The sequence below is a fragment of the Tyto alba genome, unplaced genomic scaffold, assembly GCF_018691265.1.
Source record: "Tyto alba isolate M040663 unplaced genomic scaffold, T.alba_DEE_v4.0 Super-Scaffold_1, whole genome shotgun sequence".
NCBI classification, from domain to species: Eukaryota; Metazoa; Chordata; class Aves; order Strigiformes; family Tytonidae; genus Tyto; species Tyto alba.
The window spans coordinates 29156996-29184782 of NW_024881261.1; the positions used below are offsets into that span (position 1 = coordinate 29156996).

Here is a 27787-nt window from a genome sequence, read left to right on the forward strand (position 1 = left end):
CAGAACACAAAGGGATAGACCTAAAGTAATCTTGTCGGGTAGGATTGCCATGCTGCCAGCCAAAAATAATCACTGATGTGACTTTTTCTGAAGGGCAAGTAGTGTTGCAGAGTACAGAATTAACCTTGGGAGAGTGGAGTAATGACAGATCGCTCTATTGTCTGCAGCACTGGACTTCAAATACCACTTTCTCTGGGTTAGTTCCTGTCCCTTTTCTTTCCCTACTGTCAGTGCTATCTGTATTTGGGATTGTCTAATTTCTGCAAGGGGCTGAGAAGTAAAAGATTTTAATTTTGAAAAAAAAAAAAACAAAACAAAAAAAAAAAAAAAAAAAAAAAAACAAAAAACAAAAACCCCCAAACCAGCTATCTGATGAAACTCCTGCTACTGTAAATCATCACTGCACCATTAAAATCACAAGTTAACATCACTTCCCTTACAGCTATGACTGACAGTATAAGACATCTTTCCTCATTAATTGATTTGTAGCTCTTCTGATGCATTTAATTTTTTTTTTAGATGAGGTTTTTATCTATTTAATTCCTACTTTGCTATACAGACATCAAAGTTTTTCTAATTTTTTTTTTTTAATTATAGCAGTGCCTTGTAGAAATATCAGTGTTGAACCAGTATAGTGATGACAACAAACACAGAAAACCAGTCCATGCTCCAAAACGTTTCATAGTCTGATTTACTGATACTAGCCCCATATGGAAAAGGAAGGTCTGGAAAAACACACCTTCATTCTTGCTTTATATAGCGCTTTAATGGAATAGCAGCTTCAGGGAGATGATCTTTCTGACCCAGCTGCAGATTGTGCTGTTGAGGAGCTTATTTTAGCCCTTAGAGGGAGCCACAGGCTCGACTATGGAAATGGAAGAAAAACAGGCAGGTTTTGCTACATCCATCTGTGATGGAGCAGGATTGGGAGGGGATGGTTCTCAACTGTTTTGGGGTTTTTTGTTTGGTTGTTTTTTTTTTTTTTTTGTTTTTTCCCTAGTTTTTAGTTGACAGCAGTGTGCAACTAAAACACAAGACCGGTTTGTTGTGGTGAGTGCCCTAATGCATTTTCTTTTCTAGTGACAGATTTGTAGGGTTTAGAAGGACTCAAAAAAATGCTCATTTTACCTTTTCCCCTTTCACGTGGTCAGCTCCCTTCCACACCATTTAATTCCAGATTCAATGGTTGTTCTTTTGATGCTGACACAACAGGACTTAAAAATTTCAGATGCTGTACACTTCTTCCTCTTAAAAAATGAAAAATATAAAAAAAGACATAAGCCACAAAAGATTGATTACGGCTACAGAGTTCACAGTCTGGAGAACATACGATTGCCACATTTTCTGTTTATTGTTTTTTTCTTAACTGTATTGCTTTCTTTAAGGAGAGAGGTGCATTACCCTCCTCTCTTTCCCTCTAATATGTAGGTTATAGCAGAGTATTTTTATGTAAATGACGTAGCTAAGGTAGGTTATATGGCTGTCTCATAAAATCCAAATGAAAATGCTGTTCTGCTGGCTCAGCATTCATCAACATTGCCAGTGAACTATTAATTTCAGGGAGTGGAGGATACACATGCACTGAGGAAAATGGATGAGGAGATTTGCACGCCTTGGCCAATTAAGCACTACCCCTTTTCTTAAAAATGAAATTAAAATGTTTTTCTGTGTTTTTTCCTATCCCTCCTTCCCCCTTCCCCAGCAAGATGAATTCTAGGGACAGTGCTGAGGACTGCCTAGCCAGAAAGATGCTATACCAGCAATGGGACAGAGTGTCTAGTCCCAAAAGATATTATTAAAGATTAAAGGAAACTCCAAACTTAAATTTTAAACAGCTCTGAGCTCCTTGCAGAGACTGCTACTAATTAGAGCATCAAGTTATGTGGCAGTTATTCTAAAGTAATCACTGCCAACAAAGAGCTGCATTAATAATAATCTTTTATTTTATGTATAGGCTGTTAAGAAGTAATGTCTTTCTGTAATGATTTTAGCTTAGCTTGTACTGTTGAACTAGGGATAACCAAGATGGAAGAGCAATGAAGAGGTCATTGTCCTCCTAAACTATTCAAAACACTTCTCAGCAAGACTGGGAAGGTGATGAACGGCCACAGTCAGGAAGCAGACACATGTACTACAAATTTCCCTGCTCTTCTGAGTCATTAATTCATTCATATCTTAATCAGGCCTGGGAAAGAAGGGAAGAGAGATATTTTTTATTTTGTAATAGAGTTTTATTTTGTGTGTTGTCTGAGTTATCTCCTGTTCCTCAGCTTTCTGACTCTGGGTTGGCTGGGACTTCAGAGCTCATACATTACAAAATGTGAGCTAATCCTAGAAGTAGCAAGAGTTTTTAAAGTAGGTTTCTTCGAGGTTGCCTTTGGAGTTTTGGACCTCTGATTTTTCCAAATTTTCTGAGAAATCAGGAGAGTTCATGATAACTTCTTCATGATAATTCAGACTATTCATTTGGAATATTTATGGAAAGGTGAACTATAATGAGAATCGGTGTCTACCGCGTTAAAAATCCAGTCTTGGATTTCCATAGGACACCACTGGGAACATTTCATATACAGACAATGGGTTCACTGAAATAGCCAAGAGAGAAGCAGCCCTTTTATCTCTTTAACAGGACCATGTCTTCAGTGAAGAGAAAAATCATCTTCTGATAGATAAATACTTCCTCTCCCTCTGACAGGGTATGTTTAGGATTGGAAATTCTATTCTTGGTTATGCAAGAAAATCTGCGACCTCTCATTTTTTGACTTTAACTAAGGTGAGTGAGTGTGTTTTCTGAATTTTTGATTGTCAGACATCTCTCTTATATCAGAATCTGTTTGTACCTGAGGTCATTCTGGAGATCATCATTCACAGAGGAATTGAGTGTCTAGCTTTCTCTTCATGAAGAGGGTGAACAGGAAGCAAAGCTGCAGATTCCTGGGTCTTGCTGGTCATCCTGACACCCCTGTGTGTTATGGGAGTACGCTGTGAAAACAGTCTGCTTCTAAAGATCAATGAAGGCCAGATGTGAGGAGGGCATTACCATCTAAAATTATGCCTCCCACAAGAAGACAAGCAGTGTAGAAAGAGAACATTTTTGCACGAATATCCTTTCATTCTGGGTAAAGGGTCACAGCTAGTTAGGAAGGCTCTTCTGTTTGGACCGCCAGCTGGGGAAACTGGCTCTGCAAGAAGCTTCATCACAGTGGGCAGGAAAGGAAGTGGAGAGGTTGGAAATAAACTAGGCTGGAAAAAGAATGAGGAGGAGACTTTTCCTGCAGTCCATCTTCCCCGTGATGGTTTTCACAAGGGGGCAGATGACTACGTTTTGTGTAGTCAGATTTTTTTATTCCTTGCAGTGGATGTTTAGGGTCATTTTGCCTGTATCAGAGAAATCATTTAATTATTTTCTAATAGTTCTTCAAGAGTATTTCTTCAGAGAAGAGAAATGTGATTCTGAAAGGATTTGTGTCAGATGCAGAAGAGATTTGAAGTACTGGAATGGTGGTTAGCGACTACATTGTCTGAATTATTGATTGCTCCTTAGCACTCTAGCCCAGTATATGGAAAGTGGACCTGCTGTCAAATTCTTTCATATTCTACAAAACGCTCAGCATAGCCAGGTTGTGTGTTGAGGGCTCCTGATGAAGCAAACAAACTAGGCCTAATTTGGGCCAAATACCTTATTAGCCCAAAATATTCAAAGCTTATATTTCTGGAAACACCATCCACCATTAGTCTTTTCTGGTAAGTGGAACATCCGAAGGTTTTTGAAGCATGCCTAGTATTTCCTTACATGACTGAGGTTTTCTATTCCTTTGGGATCTGCAGCTAAGCAACCATCTCTCTCGTTCACTTAATTCCCAATCTGTTATCAAATAAAATGTTAATCAGTAAGAGAAAGGAAGTGACTGATAAAAACACTTGGTTCTTCCCATTGGTCCTCTTGGATTTTCCACCCCATAAAGAAACATAAGTCTTAAAATGAATTTAGCTACCAGTAAAAGCAAAGGGAGACAGCTGATGAAAAACTGGCACCCATGTGAGAGTTCAAAAGCCAAATGTTTGGAAGCAGAGTATTTTTATGTTGGACAAGAAACTAATGGCAGACTTGGACATAAATTTCTACTTCTGTTGGATGTTGGCTTATGTCAGGGTATTTCTTTATCTTTCTTATTTCCCCCTTGCGTTTCTGCAATTTTTTGTTTTGGGGTTGCTATGATCCAAAGAAAAAAAACTATGATAGAGAAAGTTGATCAGAATCATTGCTGTGATTAGATGATAACACTTCCATATGTGACTTCTTTAAAAAAAATTAGAATTCCCACACAGATTAATTCCACTTGATCATTTGGTTACCGTTCTCAAATATTTTTGGTGAATAATCTTCAGGCAATGGATTGTTTGTGAAATATTCATTTAATCTCCATGCTCTTGCTATTTTTGTTGTGTGATCACTCGTTGAACGTTGCCAGTAGTTGCCTGAAAATACGTTTGTATGATGTTTTGTATCTTGTATCTCCATCCTGAGCTACTTCTGCAGCTAAATGCAGTTCAGAAATGGTGGTTCTTACCATGCTTAAATGCATGATGAAGAGTTTGTTCATTGCACTGTGATAGCTTCTGATCAGGATTTGATTTCTTCTCTGTGAAGTCAAGTAAAATAAAATAAGAAAGACGACAAATGGGTAGAACAGCAAAACTGCTTGCCCTGAAGCCTTTGCAAAGGCGAGTCTTTTTCAATTAGTGCCAAAATGTGGAGCCACAGCTCTAATATAATTGAATAAAAGCAGAGAAACAAAGGCCAAAGCCCCCAGGCTCTCCCCTTTCTATACCTGACCACGTAAAATAGAAGAAAGAAGCAGTAACAAAGTCTTTCTTACCCTAGATTTTTTTCTTGCCAAACTGTGTTTCTTAAAAAAATAAAAATAACAAAATTAGAGCATTTTATTTTAGAAGACAAAATCTGTACATGAGAGATCCTGAATTGCAGAGTAGCACGCATGTGAACTGAACTCTGTAAAGTCCAAACATGATGGGTTCTGAAATTCTGTTTCGGTTAAGTCATCATTCAAGTATAATGTTTGGATTCATGCTTCTGGGTGATACAGAATTGAATCTTGAATTTTAGTTTAGATCAGATGTATTTTCTGCCTAAATTAAGATGGTAGTATTTTGCATACCTCAAAAGAATGTTATGTGAATAGGTGTATTAACAGTAGTTTTTGAACATGAGGATCATGGAAGTCATGAAGAGTTTGACAGACACCTATCTATAAAGCAGGTTTCTTGTGAGGAAATACAGATCTTCTTTTACTCTTCATTCTTGTGTAAACATCATGCAGTGGGATGCAGCTCAGTCTTCAAATGTGATCTGTGTTTTGTTGTGACTCTGAGTGGCCACATCTTGATTCTCCTCAGAAGACGGCCCCTTTCCCACAAAGGGCCACCACTCCCTGGAGGAACTGGGCCCCTGTTCAATGAAAGCTGGCTCTGGAATCCAGGAGGTTTGTGTTTTCATTTTTGGAGTGTTGTGGGGTGGGTTTTTTTTTTTTACATAATTAGGTGGCTGTTGGCCCTGGTGTCAAAATAATATTATATTACTGATTTTGGTAAAACTGTCACATAGTGAAAGGACACAATTTGCTTGAAAAGCAGCATTGTAACTTTCTTGAGTCACAAAGTGGAAAATAAATTAACAGCAGGACTTGCACAGTCCGCATGAACTGCTGAGGACTTACTCTTGTTTAATTAATATTAATTTACTATTTATAAAGTGATAACGAGATTCTTGGGGCTTTTGTTACATCTGCTTTTAATTTTAGAGGCATTTTAATCAGTTTGCTGCATGACATTATTTGTCAACACCAGGTGAATAGGACCTCTAATATGACCCACTGTGTTGAGACCAGTTAACAGGCTAGACTGGGAAATAATATGCAAACTTGTTTCTCCTCTCTTATCATAAGAGATCAGTTCCCAAAGTGACATAGATATTGGTGTAGGTGATACCTTTAACCATGACATCACTTTAAACCCCTGGGCAGCACTTACACCCTTGGGAGTGTATTGCTGCTGAAGGGAGCCACTTGAGCTGAAAGTCTGAGACTTCCTCTACATTGAATTTCCTTCTGCTCAGGGGAGCAAAGCTGATGGGTTCAATCAAGAATCCCTTATTTCTACCGGCTTGCAGTCAGGAGCACTGAAGTGGCTTTATTTTCCTCCTGGCCTTTTCATTTTTTTTTCCTTATCCTTGTCTGTTCCTCCCCCTTCCTTTCACTTGACACCTGTCCCTACCTTTGGAGGATGAGATAAGCAGAGAACTCTGTCCCTGTAAGAGACAAGGAGCAGAATATGCCTGTACGAAGAGGGCCGGAGCAAGAACCAGACCTCTCCTGGGCAGGCAGGAGTGGGAGAGCTCCTTTGCTGCGGATTGCTTTCTGGAGTGGTGTCAGGGGGGTTTTGTCACTGTAGTGAGTATAATTGGAAGCAGGTTTCTCTCTCTCTCTCTCTCTTTTTTTTTTTTTTTTTTTTTTTTTTTATTTTTATTTTATTTTGAAGTCGTCATGCTGCAGCAAATTTTGCGTGATATGTATATTGACCCTGAGCTCCTGGCAGAGCTGAATGAAGAGCAAAAGCAGATCTTGTTCTACAAAATGAGAGAAGAGCAGCTGAGGCGCTGGAAGGAGAGGGAAGAAAAAGCACGAATGGAGGAGGCCGTGCTGAGAAAGACAGCGAGGCGCAAACAGAGTAAGATTTGTGACCTCCTTCTATACTTAACAGCTGGGGATGGTAGGCATGCAACTGCCTATGGTGCAGCATGCATCTGAAAGAGATTACAAGGAAGGGTGCCAGCTGTCCCCTTAGGCAAAAAGACTGCCAGGGGCAGCAAAAGCACCATGTTCCTGCTTATTGTCTCTCAAGGCTGCTTCTTTCTCCAGGGGGATAGTTTAGTGTGGGAGTAAGGAGAGCAGTTTTGAAGTGCCTCTTTCAGTCTGGAGTCTGCTCTTATTCTCTCAGTGGTAACAGATGTACCATGTCCAAGTTTCCCCTCCATTCCTGAGGCTTTTTTCTTCACTTACCATCCCCACCCCTACCCATCAGTCAGACAAAAGGCAGTCTTGCCTGTGCTGTTGACATTTCTTGACATTAAATGTTTCCAAGTGGTTGGAGTAGGAGACAAATTCATGAACTTGAGCTTGTTATGATGGGCTGTTTGTGAATAAGTTGTGATGTCAGAACAGCCGTTCCATGAGACGAAATTTCCACTGTGCTAGTAAACACTCTCCAAAAGATTATGTCTAGGTAATCCTGTGGTAGTGGGGCGAGCACATAAAAACAAACCAAAACAACTAAAACCAAAAAAGAAAAAAATAGAAATGTGTTTTCATGCAATATGTAGTTAAATGATGGAGCTCCTTCTGCAGGCTGTTATGGATGCTAAATCTGTGTGTTGCCTTAAAAAGCAGATAAGCAAAATTGTGGAAGAAAACGTCAAAAAAGGACTTCTTTGAATGTAATTTCCAAGTGTCTGGTTGTGGGTCCAAGTGGTTTGGAATAAGCAGAAATACTTACTTCCTTGCTCTCTTCTCTGAACAAGTGACTTCCAACCCTTTCCCCGTTCACAGGATGAAGTTGTTAGGCTGATGCAAGATAGAAAACATTTTAATCTTGGAAATGTACTTGCAGTGATTCCTCACTCAGCAAGGAAATGTCAGAGATGTGCCAAACTCTCCTTTCCCTGTGAAATGCCAAAGATCTGATCATATCTTTAAAGCTATTACAACTTGAATATTCACCATTTCTATTAATTTTGGGTAGCTGATTTTGAGAAAGAGTTCTAATAGCTATGTGACTCCACAGTCAGTGTCTAAAGCATTGCTCAACACGCCCATGGTAGAAAGCTTTGTTTGGAGCACCTCAATGCAGGTAGTTTATTGGATTAGATTGTCAGATTTCTTAAAATGTTTGAGCCTCTGAATCCTACAGAGTGCTCATTAGATATTTAACAATTCAAAGACTATTATAAAAGAAACATGTTTCAAAGCAAAACTTGTTTCCAAGACTCAATTGAAGCAAAGGCTTTTATGAAATGACTCTAGAGTATGTTACAATGGTAACCTTAAAATAAAGGGGGAACGTTCAGAACACCCTAATCAGCTGTAATGGGAGTTCAAAATGTCCCCTCACAGATGGCAAAGTGGACGCTGGAAAACCTCATTCTGATTAATTTCTATTTTCTTCATGTTAGTGTTCTTACTGTGAATGGTGCTCTCCAAAGACGGATGGCATCAAAATAGCTTCTCTCATACAGCACAAAAACCTTGTTCATTTTGATTGATTCCTAGCTGAGAAAAAATTAAAAATGCAGTTCAGTTCCACATACCAAAACAACATTATATCATTGAGATAATCTCTATCATGCTCATTCTTTGAGGAAGACAGATGCAGAAAAATCTAACTGCAAAAATATTTATGTGATGATTTGTCATAGTGTTGACACCTAAATTTCCATATATAAATTATACATTAAACCTGTTCAGCTTCCTACTACAGGAGACCATTTTCTGGGTAATTAATTTTGTGATTTATAAAGAATAAGAGAAAGGAGAGCAGCAGAGTAACCTATAGATTATATTTACTCTGACAAAAGTATTCACAAATACACATGGAGTTAAGTTTCACAAAAGCCCATTTCCATTTTACCTTCTTAAATTGCCAATTTAAGGTATTGCTTAGGTTTGACTTCTGCCCACTGTTAGAAACTTTCTACTTCCTTCAGAACTGTACTAAAGAACTGATCTTCCTGATTTTTTTAGAGAGAACTATTGGAATTAGCTTTGCAAGTCAGGCATTAGGTTCTGCTGAAAATATATTTTGACTTCCATGAACTGATGTGGACCAGAGTTACAAAAGATAACTTCCATCTTTCAGGCATGCTGGTCATTAACTGTACAGAGACTTGCAACTGATTTCTACTGTACAGTTCCGTAATATGATAGTAAATGGTCTCATAATGGAGCTAGTTTCTTGTTAATAAAATAAAAGGTGAAAAAAGTCAACCAGAAATTATGGGTGTAAGATAGGAATTACTGTGCAATATTTTTGTCAATATGACTCAAAGGGTCACAGTAAGTGATTTCATTTTTTTTTTTTTCCCTAGAAGACATTTGGCATCAACACTTTTTTGGACCCTGAAGCTGCTTAGTTTTCATTTTCTGTTGATGTATAAGTGAATTTCCAAATGTTCCCCCCTTGCCACACAGCATAGAATACGGAGTATTTTTATTCTGTTTAAAATTAGTGGCTACCAGGAAGTTTAGAGCTACTGTAATTAAATCTTCTTTATTCCTTTGAGTCTGAGGGATTTGAGCAGTTTCCTCTGCAAGGTTTTGGTTTTGACTCTCTACTGAGAGACACAGGTTTTATGTTCGTGCTATTTTGTTGAAACCAAGAGCTACTCTGGCTTTATAGGGATCTTTGTAGCCTGACATATAGTGGAAGACAGAGGTAGGACTTTAATATCTCTAATGTTGTGCTGAGATTCTGCAATTTTCTAGTTGACAGAAAAATGTGTATGTTTGTGAATGACATAACATTTGTATAAAATATTTTTTTTTACTAATTTAATTGGAATTATCTTTATGGGACTAGCTTTCACATCCTTCTGTTTTCCTCAGAGTTTGAACAGCTACATATGAAAACTTTGCCCCACCTCTTTGGGGTAGGATAAGGTGAGATAGAACAAAAGGAATTAATGGCCACTCTTCTAGAGTGGCCCTGTAGAGCACTCTTCTAATTAAAAATGCTCCAAAAAGTGCTTGGGCTTGATCTGGAGTCTGGTACACCAATTGGTGCAATTCTCCATCAGTTCAAGAGCTTCTGTGCAGTGGTACATGTGAAGCCAGCAGCATAGCAAAAGGGGTGGATTTTTCAAAACAGGGCAGTGATTGTGAATCCAATTTTAATTTTCTATAGTTACTTGAGGATGAAGGGTTCTTGTGCAAGGTTTAAATGCTTTGTCTTACAGAAATCACATGGGCAGAGTTGGGGAGAAAATAAGTGGCATATGCAGGTCAGGTTGTCCTTCTGCTTGAGTTAAAATCAACAGCAGGTTTAGGGAATACTCGTTAGTGTGATCATTTTTTAGTTGTTGGGAAAGTAACTAGCAAAGGCCCAAAATCTACAGTGATTTTTATAGAAGCGCCGCTGAATGCAGATTGTCCATAAATGTCCTATTCAGTATTATGAAATTTGCTTCTTGGAAAACAAAACCAAGTCCAAACCATGAAATAAGATGCAAGTTCTTGAGAGTGTTTAGCAAGCCAAATAGTGTAACAGTCTATGTGTAATTAGTCATTCTTAATTTCTAAATAAATTAATACTAGTCACCTTCAGTAAATGCTAAATTGTGCCTGCTTTTCCATTTGGATTGTTTTCTTTCATATATCTTGAGAAAAGGTTAAAATTGAAATTTGTATCAGAATGAGTCAATATTAAGAAATTATTTCACTTTGGGGGTGAATGAAATGTTTTCAGATTATTCAACAGTTTTAATTTCTTTCCCTTTTTAAAAATGCAGATTGATGTCTAAAAGGAAGCAATATCTAAGCATCACTTCATAATGAAATATTTCCTTTACAAGATACTGAATGAACTGCTCCATGTTTTTGCTGTTTGTATCTAGCCTACGTTTGTACCTTGCCTAAAAATGTTAGTAGAATTTGAGTGTCATTTGGGTCATCCCAGAACTGCAGAGTTTAGTGAACTTATACAAGGTAAAAAAACATATTTTGTAGCTTTAATTAAATCATGGCTGCTGGCTTGTTCTGATACAGTTTCACAAGTGAGTTGAATTCTTGGAGGTCTGTCTCCAGTTCATTTACAAATTACTCCTGGGCAGATCTTTCAGGAACATATTTTCATTGTAATAAAACAGGTTGCCTTGTCTTATTGTGCTAAAATCACTAAGGGAAGTCTTCTCAAAATTTCAAGATTCCTTTGGGATTTGCTGAGAGTTGACTGACAGGCAGCTTTGCAATTTGCAAAGAAACATATTTATTTGATTAGGCAGGAGCCCTTTAACCAGAGTAGCTGAGTTGGGAGTAAGCGAAGGACCCTGCCAATTTGGATTTTGACTCTGAAGCAGTATCCAGAGCTGTCAGCATACCCAAAATGAGATCTCAAAAGCTATTGAGCATTAGGTAGCTGAAGGACAGCCATGTTGGAGGGAAGACAATGCTGGTCTGCTGCCGCCTGTTCTGACATTTATTCATTGTGAACTGCAGCTCATGTTGTCCAGGAAGGAACTATTTGTAAACACTCTTATTTACCTGTCCTCAGCAAGAGTAGCTGGGAGAAAATTAGGTAGGCTTATCACAGCATGGCTAGAAAATAATTTCTCTATCTAAATGGGTTTTGTGTTATAAAATGATTAGAGAATAGGTACTTGTAAGCAAGTATTTAAGATATCACAAGTGGGTGGTTGGAAAATACATCAGTGTCACATGTGAAGGCCAGTGAGTGGGCGTGTGTTTGGGGGGGGGGGGGGTGTCTGTCTGAAGGGTAAGTGGCTCTACATGCAGTGACACTTTTTCTATGTTTTTGAACTCAGAAATGTACTCCTCGTTCATACTAAGGCCTCTACACACCCTGGTAATGCTTAGCTATGATTTTATCTCCTACAGAGATGTGCTCCTGGCAGCGTTCACTGCCTCTTTCTTGGTATCATTGGATACGGGTCCAACCTGAGACAGCAGGCTTGAGTATTTTTGAAATTTCTGGCTGTATCTGGCCTTGAATTCTGTAGACCCCTGTCTTTTGTTCCCAATTCAGATACAGCCAAAAAAGTAGCAGGAGAACATTAGTGAGAATGCTAGAATAATTTTTATTAGAGGACTGAGCCAACTAATTTAAACTGGGAAAGTTTTAACGTAACTTTCGCAACATGTACAGCAGCTTGTGATGTGGTGCGGTTTTGTCTGTGTTGTATACCCTGGGGCCAGAACTCATCTGCTCGGAGCTCCTGCTCAGTGTGGCTGTGTTCTGTGGTACGGTTAAACAGCAACTTCTGAACTATCTGTTCACTTCTCCAAATCTGGGGCTGGACAGCGACCTCCAACCGCCACATGACCTAAATACGTACCAGATGGAACAAATCCAGAGGGACTTCTCTGCCCTCCTAGGTTTAGGTGTAAGTCTGTGCTTTCTAGTCTCATACCTTGCCCTGAAGCTGACTTCCCGGTTTTGCAGAAAAATGGCAGCAGAATATTGCTGGCTACCTGGGCCTTGTTACACTGGAGGTTTCTCCTGCACGCGTGCGGTCCTCAGCGCTCCCGTTGTCTGAAGCATCTGACATCAGCCACTTTCTGAGAGAGGCTACTGGGTTAATTGAGCCACTGGCAAGGAGAGCGTTCCTGTGTTTCTCTGCGGTATTGTGTTCCTCGGCCTGTCTGGGCACAGTGGTGTTGGATGGGCTTTCTTGTACATACCAGTGCTCTGGTAATGATATGAGGTTGTGACTGTCTGCAAGCTCATGAATACTTGATATGGAAAGAGAGCAGTACTGCAGCCAAGGGGAGAATGGGATTCACCCAAACTAATCCAGTATTTCCTTGCCAATTTTGCCAGGTTTTAGCACTAAGACATTCAAGGACAGAGGCACAGAATTCTGAAAGCAGCATTTGGAAGACATGGGAAAACTCGGTGTATTCATGTCAGCAGTGGATTTAGGCAGGCACTGATGGTGGTTCATTAACCTTCAAGTCCTGTGCTGTGCTGTGGACCTAGAAATTCTCTCTGTATTGATGTAGTTCTCCCAGTTTTTGTGGTCCTGTGTGCCTGATAAAAGGAGTCAGTGTAAACCTGACACGCTGCATTAAGTAGGGGAGTCTGGTGCAGAAAGTGATCCATAGTTCTCTGTTCATTCTGTGACAGAGAAGCCTTATCCCTCTGCTATGAGTTTCCAACAGACCCTGAAGTAGCCGTGCAGACTTGGTTTTGTTTATTCTTCAGCAGTGGGGAAACCTGGGTACTTTGTGATAGCTCTGTGTGAGAAATCAAGCCCCGTATATAGCTTTTACTCTTTACAAGAGACAATTAGGATCAGGAATCAGAAATTATAGTACTATGTTCTTGACTTTATTTTTTTTGATGAAGAAAAAAACATTGAGTGATACTGCTGTGAATGATTTTACAACCTTTGAATTTGATCTGATGTGTATCTACATTTTTATAAAGTTTATAGTGAAAGGATCATTAAAATGGACAGTCAAGAAACTATCTCTAGATTGTACACAGTTAGAACAATGGCTTTAAGATTGAGTTTTAAATGTTATCTCTCAGTTGAAAGTGGACAAATTACAAAATTGTGGTGTCTAACAGCGTGCCTTGGCTGAGGAGCCAAGAAAATATCTGGGACATAATAGGTAAAGACCAGGCCATGTAAATTATACTTTATTTCTGTGGGTGTTTTTTTGTTTGTTTGTTTTCCTTTTTTTTTTTTTTTTAGGGGGGGAAGTGGGGAGGGTGGTGGTGGTGTTTTTTTTTTTGCTTACCGTATGCAGACCTATATATACATATGTCATATATACATACCATGTGATAATGCATATCCACTTCACCTTTGAGTGTTATGTACAGCTATTTTTGCTATATTTGTTAATTACCATAGTCTTATTTGAGTAACTGTTTCCTTCCTTAATGTTTGCTCTCTTGCAGTCACTCTTCCTTTATTTGATCCTGCAGGGGTATATTGCAGCATAATTATTTCCATGGTAACAGGCTGTAATTCCATAAACAGAAGATTGAGTTTGTTATATGATCAGGAGGCAGCTGGAGAGCCATGAAGGCTGATTTTTCAGCAATGCTGAGATCCTGCAACCCTTACTGATATATTAATGTAAATCAGCTGAATTTCCTTCTGCCTCTGCAAATCCTCCTTTAAATAGAAAGGCACACAACACAGTGTTGGAATTGGAGGGTGTGTAAACTGAAATGTTGGGGGGGATGCTTAAGAAGTTCAGAATTTTTCCCCATTTTCTTGTTGTTTTAAGAATTCAAGTGACTGATTTTTTTGAATGTGTTCTCGGATTAGAGGGGTTCATGGTCCTATGACTATTGGCAGAGGCAGACCACAGTAGTAATTACTGCAGATCTTCAGTTTATTGTGGGATTATGTTATTTTCATTAATTTCATCATTACCACCTAATTATTCTATATGTAATTTAATGGATTTATGGCAGTTTAGGTTTGGAAAAGCGCATTCTGTCCTTTAAACAGTCTCTCAGAAACATTCACAGTAATTTCCTAGGTTTTCTCCTTAGAAAGAAGTGAAATTATGTGTGTATTTGTGTGTTTGTATGAAAAAGAAATACAATTAAATAAAATCCTTGTACTGAGTAAACTCAAGGAACTGAGAACAGCCTAAAGCTCACATTCTCATTTTCATCCTAATCAATGTGCTTCTAACGCATGTCCTGCAGCTAACGAAACCCTGAATGGAATCTCATCTACCCTGCAGACTATCAAAATTCAAGCTTCTACTTCAAGGAAGCAATAAAAATAATTTTCTTGGAAAGCCGAGGGTAAAATCTCATGTAAAACACATTGTGCTTAGACCAAAGTATACCAGATACCTAAACCCCAAAAGAATAAAAAAAAAAACCCAACCCTACAAACACACCAAACTCCACAAAGTAGATCAGGCTGATCAGTTTGATGTCAGCAGTGATTGTTCTTGCAGGCTGTTTCAAATGCAGAATAAATTTCAGGAGCCTTTTTCTAGTGAAGAGAGAGGAAAGAAAAAGAATGTTTTCTAAAGAGTCAAAGGGTACTTGTATGACTACGAAGCTTTCCAGGAAGTGATGAAGGAGAGTCAATTGCTATTGCAGAGGTCTGTAGATTCCAAGCAGGAGAACCATGGTGGGAAGCCCAACCTCAGAAAAACAAGACTGTTCATGGAAATAGCGGATCTTTTTGAGAATTTTCAGCAGACTTTGAATGCCATTCCATGTTTCTGAGATTATAAATCACCGATCTTCTGATTTTCTCAATTTACACTTGACACAGCCTCTAGTATTCCGAGTGATAGAAAGGCAGTCAGGATTCCTTGGTGAGCTCTATCATTTTGCTGGACTAAGCGGGCAGGCTGTGGCTAAGTGACAGCACATCTGGGAGACTTGACACCAAATCAGGCCTTTAATGGTCCTTGGAGTAGTTCCCTCATAAATGCTGGAGATGGATCACAAATGTGAATTGTTGGGGATGCTGCAACAAACTGTTAAAGCAATGACAAACAGGCTTGGAGGAAGGAAGCTGACTCCAGCAGTATTCTATTTGCTCTGATTACTGTTATTTTTAAAGCACTTTTAATTAGAAGCATGCGTGAAAATGAAGCCAGATATAACTCAAAACCACAAAAAAACAACTCAAAAACTCCATAAAACCTCCAAACGCAATCTGTGGTTCTGCTCCTCCGTCCTGGTTAGCAGAGGCAGTGTAAGGCCCAGTTCTCCCTTGTGTAACTCCATTTGTTCTAAGCCTTCAGCACAATGTGGAAGTCTGAGCTGATTGGAATAGAAGCCTGATTTAGCCCGAGCATTGCTTGCAGCCAGGATTCCCCTGCCTGTGCATCTTCAGGTGCTGTTTTTCTTTCTCTCCCGAGGTGGCTGGCAGCGTTCGTATTTTCTGGCAGCATTCAGCCATGGCACTAATGATATCCTGTCTACACCAGGGACGTCCTAAGGGTAGCACAAAGGCCAAGAGCAGCCTGTGGTGCCATATATCACAACTCATGGTTACACTCCAGCACTCTGTGTGTGTGTATGAGATTAGTAGTGCTGCTGATAGAGACTAATAATTCTTATAGGTGAGAGCCTTGGGTTTACTATTGCTCTCTTGGGCATTGTTTTATACTTTCACTGCTGTTATAGAATTGACTGCGTAAATACAAACAAATAGAAAACATGATTTGGTCTTATTTTTGATTGTGTGTGTTTATACATGCAAATTTGTGTTGCTGTTGGCTCAGGCTGTAGGTCTCCAAGGAGGTTTTCACTGTGATCCCTTTGTGCTGCAAATTTGAGATACCTGATTTTGCATTTGTCTGGAGTAAGGAGCAATGTCCAGAAACCAAATTATTGGTCTCAAAGCAGTATAGATGCAGGTTTAGGGGAACTCCATGGAAGGTACTAACTCATGGAGGAACTACAGGTGAAAAGAACTGCTAGAATTGATGTTTCCTTCTTGTGGTGCTACAATGTTGTTTCAGACAAAAAAAAACTGGTTGAAGACTCAAGCTAATAAATCATTGGTCTGAAGAGTAGCAATGGAAAAGACTTGGTAAATTATTCAGTACATTTTCCTGATAAAGTAGTGTTTGTTTCTAAAACACTTTCATTTCTACTCTCCAGTCCAGACTAATTTTGATGTCCACTACACCCTAATGGTATTTCTTTGCAGCCTGACACAGTCTCTGCAGGAAAAGAAAAGTACTTTTGTGGTCAAGGCACAAGACTGGGGCTCAAAAGATTTAATTATTATTTCCTGACTCTGCATTAGGCTTTGTGACTGGGCTCAGAAGCCTGCTTCTGAACAGGAAACATGAGGTTCCCTTGCCACTTTCTCAACTGGATTTCAAATGTGTATAGTCAGAACCTGTCTCTTTCTTTTAGGTTTAGTTTTGTTTTGTTTTTTTTTTTTTCCTATTTCTGTTTCATTTAGAAATAAACTGTGTTAACAAAAGATCTTATTTTGCAGAAAAATTTAATACTGAGAGGCATCTTCAAGCAGAAATTATTTTATTATAATCAGTCCTCACTGGTGGCAATTCTCCGCTCACAAAGTGGACAACTTTAGTTTCCTAAAAATATTAAGGAAAATAATTTTCTGTACTTTCAGCTCAGATCTTGCAAATGGTTCTACATTTTAAAATTTAAAGCCCAGTATCGCTAGCCTAATTAAGTTGACACTGACCACCGTGAACTTGATTCTGCAGGCTGCAAAGACTTTTTGTATGGCAGGAATTCTGCTTTCACAGTTCCAGATTTTCGTCCTGAGCTGCTTATTTCTTCTTCTGCACACTTATTTTTGAATGTTACTCTGTGCTAAGAAACAACCAAGTTTTATGATCAGATTGTACAGTAAAGCCCATCTCCAACTTTATGGGAGTGTAGGTTTAAGGGAATATTTGCATGGGAGTAATTTCTTGAACTAAAGTAGAAAGGGTGGTTGGATGTGAAAAGGACCTCTTCTTCTAAAGAATGAACCTGAAGAAAGGCATATGTGCTCAGGTTGAATTGCTTAAATTTGTACATGTGGAGGTCTGTTTATTGCTGAAGCTTAAAATTGCCAGATTGTTTGACACTGCTATTATCTTTCAGCTTGAACCATGGAAACGTATATACAATAGTATACTGTACTGTAGAATAGAGTAGTTAGTGCTGAACCAACAATATACTTTACTGATGTTTTCAAATGAGTTTATACATCTACTGTCTATAGCTTTAGAAGAGAGATTCATTATTTTAAAAGGAAGAAAGAGAACAATTTCTCAAGACATCTACAAATCAACTATTTGTTTTATGGGGCTGGGTAGTAATGGATAAGTTGTGCCTCTGAGAAACCCATTAATAACTCTTTGGCACAGAAAATCTGGGAATAAGAAAAGATAAAATTTCTCTACTGTCCTGAAAAGTGTTTTTTTTATTAACTTTCCATCTGGTAAGCTCATAAATGAGCAGAATTAGTGAAGTTGTCTCAAAACAGTAGATGTATTTGATATCTACCAGTTTTGATACAGAAAAATTAACATGAGACATGTTGTTTGCAATGTTTTCTTTAAAGTACTAAATAAAGGGGAACAACTTTATATGTCCAGATATCCAGATTCCTCCCAGGAAAGAGGACATGGGCCACTTTTAAAACAGAAGCTGCTTTTAGTTATGTGGGATCAGTACTCCTGGGAAATCATTCCATAGTTCTCAAGATACTTTGCCATGAAATGCAGTAGGTGAAAACCTTGCAGGCAAATACTGATATGGCCAGTCAGTTCTTGGCAGATGCAGTTCAAATGCTGTATCCAAAAAAAATACAACACAAATGTTGTGCTGACAGGAATACAGAAATGTACAGAATAGTAACCGCAATAAAATACATTCACATTTATAACCTGAGACATAATCTGATAGACTGTGAAAGAGCAAATGCTTTTGAGAGTTATTGAAGGAAAACATTATTAGCTTAAATTTCCACACACACCACCCAGCCCCCCTCCTTGAATTCAGTACCATTAGGCCAACACTGGGAATTTGTATAAATCACATTTTCAAATTTGATATAGAATATAAGCTTTCATTGAGAGATCTGATATGTTCATTGCCTTCAGTTCGTATTGTCAACACTTGCGAGTGTGGGTTGGCGCTGGCACTGCCTGCTGTCAACAGCCCTGCTCCATTCCCTCCTGCAGTTTTCTCTCTTCAGTCTGGGATGTCAGAAACACTTTATTGATTGTGCATCGGGAAACTTAATCTGGTTAAATGGATACTGTCCTATCACAGAACAAACAGTATTTGAAGGTGAGACTAGCTAAGATGATGCTAGGAGAGAAAGATGTAGAAAGCACGGAAGCAAAAACTGGTCATTCAAATAGGATCAGGTTTCTGTTAACTTTAATGGGAACATCAGAGAAAAACTACCTAGGAAAATGGTGGATTGTCCATTTTTTCATGTTTTCAAATGAGACAAGATGCCTTTTAGAAGCTGTGTGGCGATGCACCATTTCCTAACTTCGATAATTGGGTAAGAAGGGGAAATCTAGTGGACTGTACTATACAGGAAGTGAGATGAAGTGCTGGGCTTCCATGGCCTTTTAGTGTGCATTCTTTAAAATAAAGCCATTGTCCATCTTGGCAATGGTCTTTCTGGTGGAATCTCCTTTTGTGAAGAACAGCTACCACAAAATTGCAAGAAATAAAACATAAAAATGGATGCATAAGAGGTGTTTCTACCAATTCCTTCCTGTGAACCTTTAAAATGCATGAAACACCTGTGAGTTTATACAAATAGAAGCTGAAGGAAATGACCAAACCACACGAAGTCAGGTAGTGTATATGACTATTAAAATGTATCCAGATAGGATCTAATCTAGTGCCTTTTGTAGCCAACAGGAATCCTATAGCTGGTTCTTGGACACGAAGGTTCACCAAATGTAGTCTATTTTGTAAAGAGCCCTCAGGCTTTTTTAGCGTTTTAAAAATCACTCTGTCGACACAGTAACCATAGGCTTTTGCATGGTGTCTTTCCTGAAAACTGAACCAGAAACTTAATCCCTTTCAGTTGCCTACCTGAACAGAAAAGGCTTTGCAGTGTTGAGTGGTGTGCTCTGAGTATGCAGGCTTTCTGAAACTCCGCCTTCACACAGTGGGAGCAGGAAATTCCTGGATTTTTTGCAGGGGTTCCAATGAAGCCTCTATTTGCTCAACAGTCAACATCCTCTGTGTGCTGAAGTGTTGCTAGTCAGAATGTTGCTGGTTATTGTTGTCACCCTATCTTTTCTTATATTCTCTTCATTTATCCCTTGCTGAATGAAGAAAGAAAATATAACAATTAGAAGGGATCATAATACCTAAATTCTGGGAAATGCATGTCAGAATTACTAATTCCTTATTTTTGTGGGACAGTGAGTCTTTAAAGATTGTGTGACCTGGAGTGTACAAATCCCCTTTTTTTCCCCGCTCATGGTAGATTGGTCGAATCTGAAGGTTCCATCTAACTTCTCCGTAATGCTTTATTCTGAATTATAAACTGCAAGTTTAATGTTTCTAAATTGCAGATTTCTCATATTTTCATCTATATTTACATAAGAATTTGAGCCAGTATTTATATTTTTGGTTTGTTCTTGGTGGCTGTTGCAGGTAATGGCAAACATGTGCAGTGGCTACGTGGGAAGGATGGTGAGGTCTGGGTCTGGGTTATGGGAGAAGCCCCAGGTGACAAGCCGTATGAACAGATATCAGAGGAGCTAATAGCAGAGCGAGCCAGGCAACAAGCACAGAAGGAGGCAGAAGAACTATGGTGAGGATTTAAGAATCTGAATTCAGGGTCCACTTGGCATAATGGGAGACATGGCCTTGTAGAAAGGCGGCAGGTAATGGTGGGTAAAACTGGTAAGTGAACATATGCTTTCACATGTTTTGGCAATTTTTCAGCACGTGAAAAATGTAATTTTACTTTTATTGAATACTGAAAAACCAAAACCCTCTTTCACAAAAAAAGTGAAGCAAACATTCTTCTTTTGGGGAATTTTGCTAAACCATTGACCAGTTTGTAAATAAGTAAAAATGAAACAATCTGGTTTTAAGATGATTAAGTTAGAAATATTTGTTGTATCACATATCTAGGCCCACAATGGGTATTTGGTACAAAAAATCCTTTTTGAAATTGTTTTTATTTGTACGTTGCTTGTATTAATTCTTATCCCAGCAGTCCAGAAACTGATTACACAAAGTGCTATACTGGTGTTTCCAGCAGGGCCTCTTCCAGCTTTGGGAGAGATTCAAAACTGGTTTGATGCTTGATATTTTAGTGGGCCACCTGCCTCCTGCACTTCCTTTTGTAGTACAGCACTGAAAAGTGACAGTTTAAATATCAGATAATTCTATATTATTCCATTTCATATGACATTCTTCTTGCTTATAGTGATTGCATATTTAAGCAGGGATTAAAAGCTTCAACCAGTGCTCTGTGTACCTTTACTCTGTCAGCAATAATAAAGAATCTAGTGTAAGAATTTGGCAGACATTTGCATTGATATTTGAGAGACAATAAATTCCCAATCATGCTTTACTAGACTGACAGAAAAATCTATTTTTTCAGTCAGGGAAGTAAAAATATATGGTATGACTCAACGACATCGAGGAAGTACTTCTTTAATTTAGAAGGTGCTATTTTAATTAGTGATTTATCAAAAATTGAAAATGTCTGCCTTCTGGATAATTTCCTCAAATCTGATTTGTGGTATGTCTCTTGTTAAATACATTTTAATTCTTTCCTTGTATATTTCCATTAAGTCTTATGCTAATTATTTGTTGCAACCAGTGAGCAAGTGTGGATCCTCAATTTAAAAAATATTTTAAAACACTGACTATTTTTTATTTTCAAAATCTTTTCTGAAGGAGACAAAAGGAGGCTGAAATTACAAAGAAATTCCGGGATGCTATGGCTCAAGAAAAAGCCAGAATAGTGGCAGAAAAATGGAAAATAGAAATAGAAGATCGGAAAGCTGCCAAAGTGGAGGAGGAAAAAATTCAGGAAGAACTGAAGGTTTGCATAGAGTAATTTAGCTTTTTTAATAGTGTTTTTATATAGATTCCAAGTTCTTGTCACCTTCAGTGCATGTTTATTAATAAGCTTTAAAACCCAGAGTGGTAATTTTTCATCCTGGAATATACAAATAGCTACATGGTGTTCACTGGAACAGCTGGGTGAGTGATGCAAAAAAATTACATATCTCATTCAAAAGTGTCAGGACAATCAAACTGGTTATTCAGCTCACACATTAACAGAATTGTTCAGTCAGCTGTGCTGAGAGAATCATACTGGGGGAAAAAATCTACAGTTGTGAAATGTCTAATTTTAAGTTAGTTTGCTTAAACATATTTTGTGTATTTTGGATGAGTTTTTCACATATATAACTTGAAAATTCTATCACTATTTTTTTTTAAGAGAATGAGGGGTAGAACCTTATCCTACTCAGCATATGGGAAAACTCCAGTTGGCTTCGCTGGGAGAAGTTAATTTGCCTGATTTTTATTGAATTTTCTATGGGCTCTCAGTTATAGTATATTAATATTTGTTAGAAATAATATGTTTTTTTTCATGTTCTGTTGTTGAAAATAACAATTTGAAAACTAAACAGGAAAAAAAGGCCTCTGTCTACCCTTTCCATATTACTTTATGGAGATAAAAGCTTGTTTAAAAATGAGAAAATAAAATACAGTTGGTTTACTGTGCAGAGAAATTATCACAGTCTTCTGAGTCTGGGATGTGCTCTTTGGGTCTGCAGAAGATTGGTGAGGCTGGGTTTCCATGGAGAAAGCCTGTAGCAAAATACAACTCCTAGGAGATCTGCATCCAGTAACTTCCATCTATCCACCTTTCCCCTGCTGACAGCTTGCTGTGTCATTTTTCCCTTCCTGGGATGGTGATTAAAGGTGTGGAAAGTGCACATAGACTCCCCTCTCGTTCCTCTGTGATGGGAGGAATGCTGAAAAACTCAGTGTTAAATTTATGCGGTTTGATTACAAACTAGAGTCAGCAAGTCATTCTACAAAGTGTGGGCCTGGGATGTGAGGGTGGTTATGTAGCACAAAGCAAAGGCGGTTCCTGTAGCCTCCTCTGCACAAAGTTGCTGGTTTACCTTTGCACAATTAATTTGAATTCATAGGAAAGAACAGGGCCTTTGAAATTTGGTGTCAATGAGTAATGAAACTATACCTTTCAAGTGCTTTATTAATGTATGAATAATGAGCAGAGCAACTATTTAAATGCTCTTTCCTCTGCTTTCTGGAAAGCAAAGTCTTGTTGAACAAAGAAAGACCGATACACTGTTCACTTGCACCGCTGTGGTTGATTTACAGTGCACTTGAAGGGGTAAATGTCCACAAGCTTACTGCTACTATTCTGTTTCAAAGACACTTTTTCAAAAAGCAGAGTGAGCAACTTGTGAGAATTTTAGTGTCCAGCAGTCATAATTTGCTATTAAGAAAAACTAGTCTTTCAGTTGTTGATACAATTTAAAAGGAATGTCACCAAATTCTTCTCATTTCCATGCTGATGGAAAGGTAATGTCACAGTGATCTGTCTTCTCACTGTTTTTCGGGAAGCGAGCAGGTATCCTCCATCCAGCTGTGTGCCTGGTCAGAGTAAGAGCTGCAATGCTGTAAGTGTGATGAGAATTTGGTTCAGTTTCTACTTTGAACTTCGAATGTTAACTTCTGGCCAGGATTTCTGTACCCCTGTTCATAAAGTAGCTAACATCTATGTTTTATCAAAGAAACAGAAACCTTTTTTTCCCCTATGGTTTCCTTTAAGTCAAACGTTTGAAGATAATATTTGCAAAAATTTAGGTAAATGGACCAAAATTTTTAAGACAAGACCCAGCAGAAATGAACTCCTTCACTTCAAAAATGAGTTTGGAAACAAGATATTACGCAGTGGTAATTTTTTAAATGCCCCTTTATTAAGTGTGCTCCTGGAATTTGCTGTATTAATACGACAATGTGGTCTAATTATACTTCCAGACCTGGGTCTTCATTAGATCTGTAATTTGAGATCTGATAGGAGGGACTTGGACTAACATAGGGTTCTACCAGCAGAGATCCAAATGTGGGATTGATCCCAGATACTATAATACCACACCTTTGCTACTGAAAAAAAGCAGCTTATCTATTACTTGGTCTTTAAAGAGCACATCTTGTGCGTAGTGCTGTAGAACTACTTAAAAGCAGTAAAGGCATTTCAAAGACAAGTGAATCTCACAGGCTGATATGGGGGAGTTGTTAACTTCTCTGTCCACTGGCTTATTTAAGCTCACTTGACTTTCCTTTTCCTTCCCATTTTACTCTTTTTATAACTACTCTTGTGCAATGGAAGAAGTACCTGAAATATTTACAAGATGAATGAGCAGAAAGGTACCTAGACAGGAAAATGGGAAAGTTATGTTTCTGGCATCTACCTCCAACTGCAAAAAGTGAATAGAACTAAGGTGTTGGGAAAAAGATGAATTACTGAATCTACTCATGTATGACTGCAATCATTGAAATCACGAAGAAATGTACCCTTCATGAATGATTCAGGGTGTGGAATGAGATGCAGATCAGTTAGCAAGCCCACTTTAACAGGTTTAAAATATTTAATGCATTGGTAATCATCCTCTGTGATGTTGACCAGACTGTGTTTAAAGAAGTCTCCAAACTGGGGTATGAAAAGTTCAGTCTCTGCTAACGCTTCATCCTCTTGAAGCATTTTGACTTGGGAGATTGAAACTCTGTCCTTTCTGCTGATGTGTTTAATTTCTAACCACATTGTATCACAAACACTCCTTTTTAAAACGCTTTTATTCCTCTTGACCTATCATGGGACTTTAGGGCTGTCTGCACTAGATAAATGATATCTCACATATCAAAGTGAGTGATGATCCCTGTTTCCTTTTCCAACACCATTAGAAAAGTATTGCTTTCCTTGGTGTTTCTTAAGCAGAAATGCCTTTAATTTATGGTGCTAGAATATAAATGTTGACTGCTCTATTTTTGCAGTTTAAGGACAGCTATTCTTTTTTGCACCTATTGCAAAGGACAAATAAGAGAGCCAATTACTATCATTAATCTTTTTGCTAATTCACAAAGGCTGTGAGATCATAGGCATAAATTCCTACTGTTATCAGTTGCTGTCATTAAGAGTCTTGAACAATGTGCAGAGCTAGGGCAAATTAAAGGTATGTAAGCCAGCCAGGGGCGGGTGGTATCCTTCAGCTACATTTAGAAATAACAGAGATACTCTTTCAGTTCTCTCTTCATGTGGTCTACATAAAGCAAGAGAACATTAATTGTAAACTACTATCTGTATGACAACATCAGATATCTGCCAAATTTAATAATATAAGCACAGTTGACAGTGAAGCTAGAGTGCTTCTTAAAAATTCCTTGAGAAATTAAATTTGTGCAAACCAAAAGCTGCATATAAACTTTTATGGGCATTGTTTTTCTTCATGCATCAAAAAATATTTAATAGGAGTTTTAGTGAGAGTGGCACTTAAGGGGAAATAATCCTTATTCTCTTGATAGACGACATGAGAGTAACAGTGCATTATAATTTCCCTCCACATTTTTTTTTGGATGAAAGTTTATGACCTTTAGTTCCAGTTGGGATTGTGGTGAGTGAATTTTTTTAAGGTGTGGATCCAAGGGTTTCTATGTCCTGGCCATTTCCTTTATCATCAAAGGTGACAGGTTCAGAATCAACCTTCAGAGAACAGAATAATTAGTGCTTCAGTTCAGGAAATCTCTAATAAGGACATCTTATGCTTAACAGAAAGAACACACTTCAGTCCTATTGACTTGAATGGGCTTTCAACATGTCTGAGTGCTCTACTGTGCCCAGAAGTGCTGTGGACCTGATTCTTCAGACAACTGCTGCAAGGTGTAGAGTTTAGGAATACAGTAAAATATCACCATCACCACTTAGAGTACTGTGGGCTTCTTACCATATAGCAGTGAGCACTTTGTCCTGGTCTGAAAAACTCTTGCAGCTAAGTAAACATCAAGCACTTGAGTGGGCCTGTTATCTTTAAGTGCAAATAAACTGTAAGTTCAGCTCTGTGCTTTGCTGTGCCAAGAAAACACTGGACTCTTTCCCAAGGACAGCGTGTTTAGAATCCAGGAATATGACAACAGCTCCTTGCTGGGGTTTCGCACCCCGTTCATTCTGAAAATGCCTCAGTTGTGTATATTCAACTGCGATTACAATAATTCAGTAATGCTTCATTTTGTTTTCTTTTGTGTGGCAGTAGTTCAGAAATTCTGGATTACTATGCAGTTGTCTATTGAACAATGTTGGCAGTGAGGCAGCTGGTTTTTCTGTCCTACTTGTGAGGAACTGTGGTGTTATTTTTAAAGAAAAGTATTTTCCCCAGTGATATCAGTAATGATTGTGCTGCTGAAGTCACTGTCTTTATTCTGGATCGCTGGTAAAAACTAGCAAAGCTCTGATATTTTCCAAGGGTAAATGGGAAAATCTGAGCCACTAATGAGGATAGTTTGCATATCAGGAACTCAAGCTGTGAAGAGTCCCTAAGATCCAGAGACAAACTTTTAGTAGATTATCACTGGGTCTATGGCAGGTTACCCAAGCAGAGTCTGCTCTAGCATGTGCAATAGATCTTGGATCTCTCCCAATAAGAAATAGTCCTTAACTTTGTTTTCGATCTCATCTGAAAGAGGGTCTTTGTGAACCGGAGCATGTTGTTACGTCCCTGTATGAGCTGTGTGTACATAGCATGTCCTGGGGCATAGCCATGATGGAAACATAACTCCTTCTGCATAAAGCATGACTGCATTTCATACATTTGTCTCTGTGCAAATACATACACAGTGAAGTGATGCAAACCCTGAATTCCTTTTGAGATACTGGTAGTAGAGGAGAAAATAATGTCTCTGCAAACACTTACTTTTCTGATGCAAGTGAGAGAATTTTGTCAGAAAAAGGTTGGGAAGGAGTTGGACATATTTCTGCTGATGCTCGCAGCTCTGTTGGAAACTGCCAGGTGGGTTTGCAGAGAACTCTGACCTCTGATTTCCACCTGCCGTGCCTGCCCTGCTGAGGGCAGGCTGTCCCACAGCTGGGAACCCCGGGATGTCCAGATTCCCTTCTTCAGAGCAGGTTGTCCCAAGGGCTCAGATCTGAAGATGAGCTGTGCTCTCAGCCCTGTGGCAGGCAGCCTGGACGTCTGCGCTGGCTCAGGGGTGACTGCTGAGGGATCTCAGGAGATTCACAGCAGCTGTAATGCAGCGGACGAGCTGCAGCTCTCAGGACTGCCAAAGATGCTTCCTGCCAGCCTGAAACATCGAGGGAACCCCAGGCATCCTTTGCTTCCGAGAGGACTGTTGTAACAAGTCATGGATGGCAGGAGCAGGATGGCAGTCATTCAGCTGCCCTGCATCCCGTAAAGCTCCCCAGAGAGACCCCAGGAGCCATGGCAGACAGAAGCTCAGTTTTCCATTGTAGAAAAATCAATTGCTGTATTTTGTCTTTTCCTTGGTGCATTTTTTTAAATCTTTCTGCAGCAAAAACTAAATGCTGACCTAATCTCCTCTCATCTGCATTGGACTGAAACATTAGAAGCTAACTGTGGCTAATATTAAATATTACTTGGAGCTGACTGTAGTAAAGCTATCATACATTGTGAGGCACCCATTTACAGTAACAAGGAACAAGTTTGTGGTAAATGTTCAGCTGCCAGAGGCTAGATGAGATCATTTAGCATGTTCAAATTCTGCAGTGGAGTTAAAGCTAGATTACTGCTACCTATTGAGTTGCCAGTGTGATTTGTTTGCAGCAGGTTGGTGTTTCTTGACAATTTCCAACTATGTACTGAACTGTCACCTTCCTAATTATTCTGGAAGAGCTGAAAGGGTCATGGCACACAGTACAACCTCTCTCAACTGTCAGGCAGAAGGTGATGTTTGTAGGTTATTACAGATCTTCACTCTCAAATCTGATCTGCAGGATTGGGTTCACAGAGAGAAGCAGATAAACTAGTTGCTGTATTCTTCCAGTGGAATAAATGTGAAAAGTTCAATTGTTGTTCATTTTAAATACAGTCATACACTTTTCACTTCTACTTGACAAAAGGGTGACTTTTCTTTCCTGAGTCATACTAACAATGGTGATTTCTCCTCACACACACCTTTAAGGAGTTTGTACAATATACTTGCACATGCATCCGTGTGCTAATTTGAATAAATAAATTTTTTTTTTCTTTTAAAAAGGAAAATTAAATGAAAAAATTTTGTGAATTCAGAATCAAGTGCCAGTGTTAACGTTTGTGTCTCTTCTTTGACTCAATCTCCTTCTCACTAAGAAAAAAAAAAGGTAGAAATTTCTTAGTAGGCATTACTGCTTTCCATTAAGAATTCAAACTCTATCTGAATTCTAGTTTTTGGTTTTCTTGTGGGTTTTTTTTAGACACCCATCTTTTTTTTACTACAAATGCTTCAACAATAGCTACATTAA

General features: G+C 38.7%; 1 protein-coding gene across 1 annotated transcript in view; it reads left to right on the plus strand.

Annotated features, from left to right (window-relative positions):
* The first annotated feature begins 6563 nt into the window (after positions 1–6563).
* Positions 6564–27787, plus strand: part of SH2D4B (SH2 domain containing 4B) — a 67998-nt gene continuing 46774 nt past the window's right edge. Inside the window, exons 1-3 of the mRNA XM_009966016.3 lie at positions 6564–6747; positions 19912–20071; positions 21172–21319. Coding sequence (XP_009964318.3) covers positions 6564–6747; positions 19912–20071; positions 21172–21319 — 492 coding nt within the window. The remainder of the gene's footprint in view (positions 6748–19911; positions 20072–21171; positions 21320–27787) is intronic.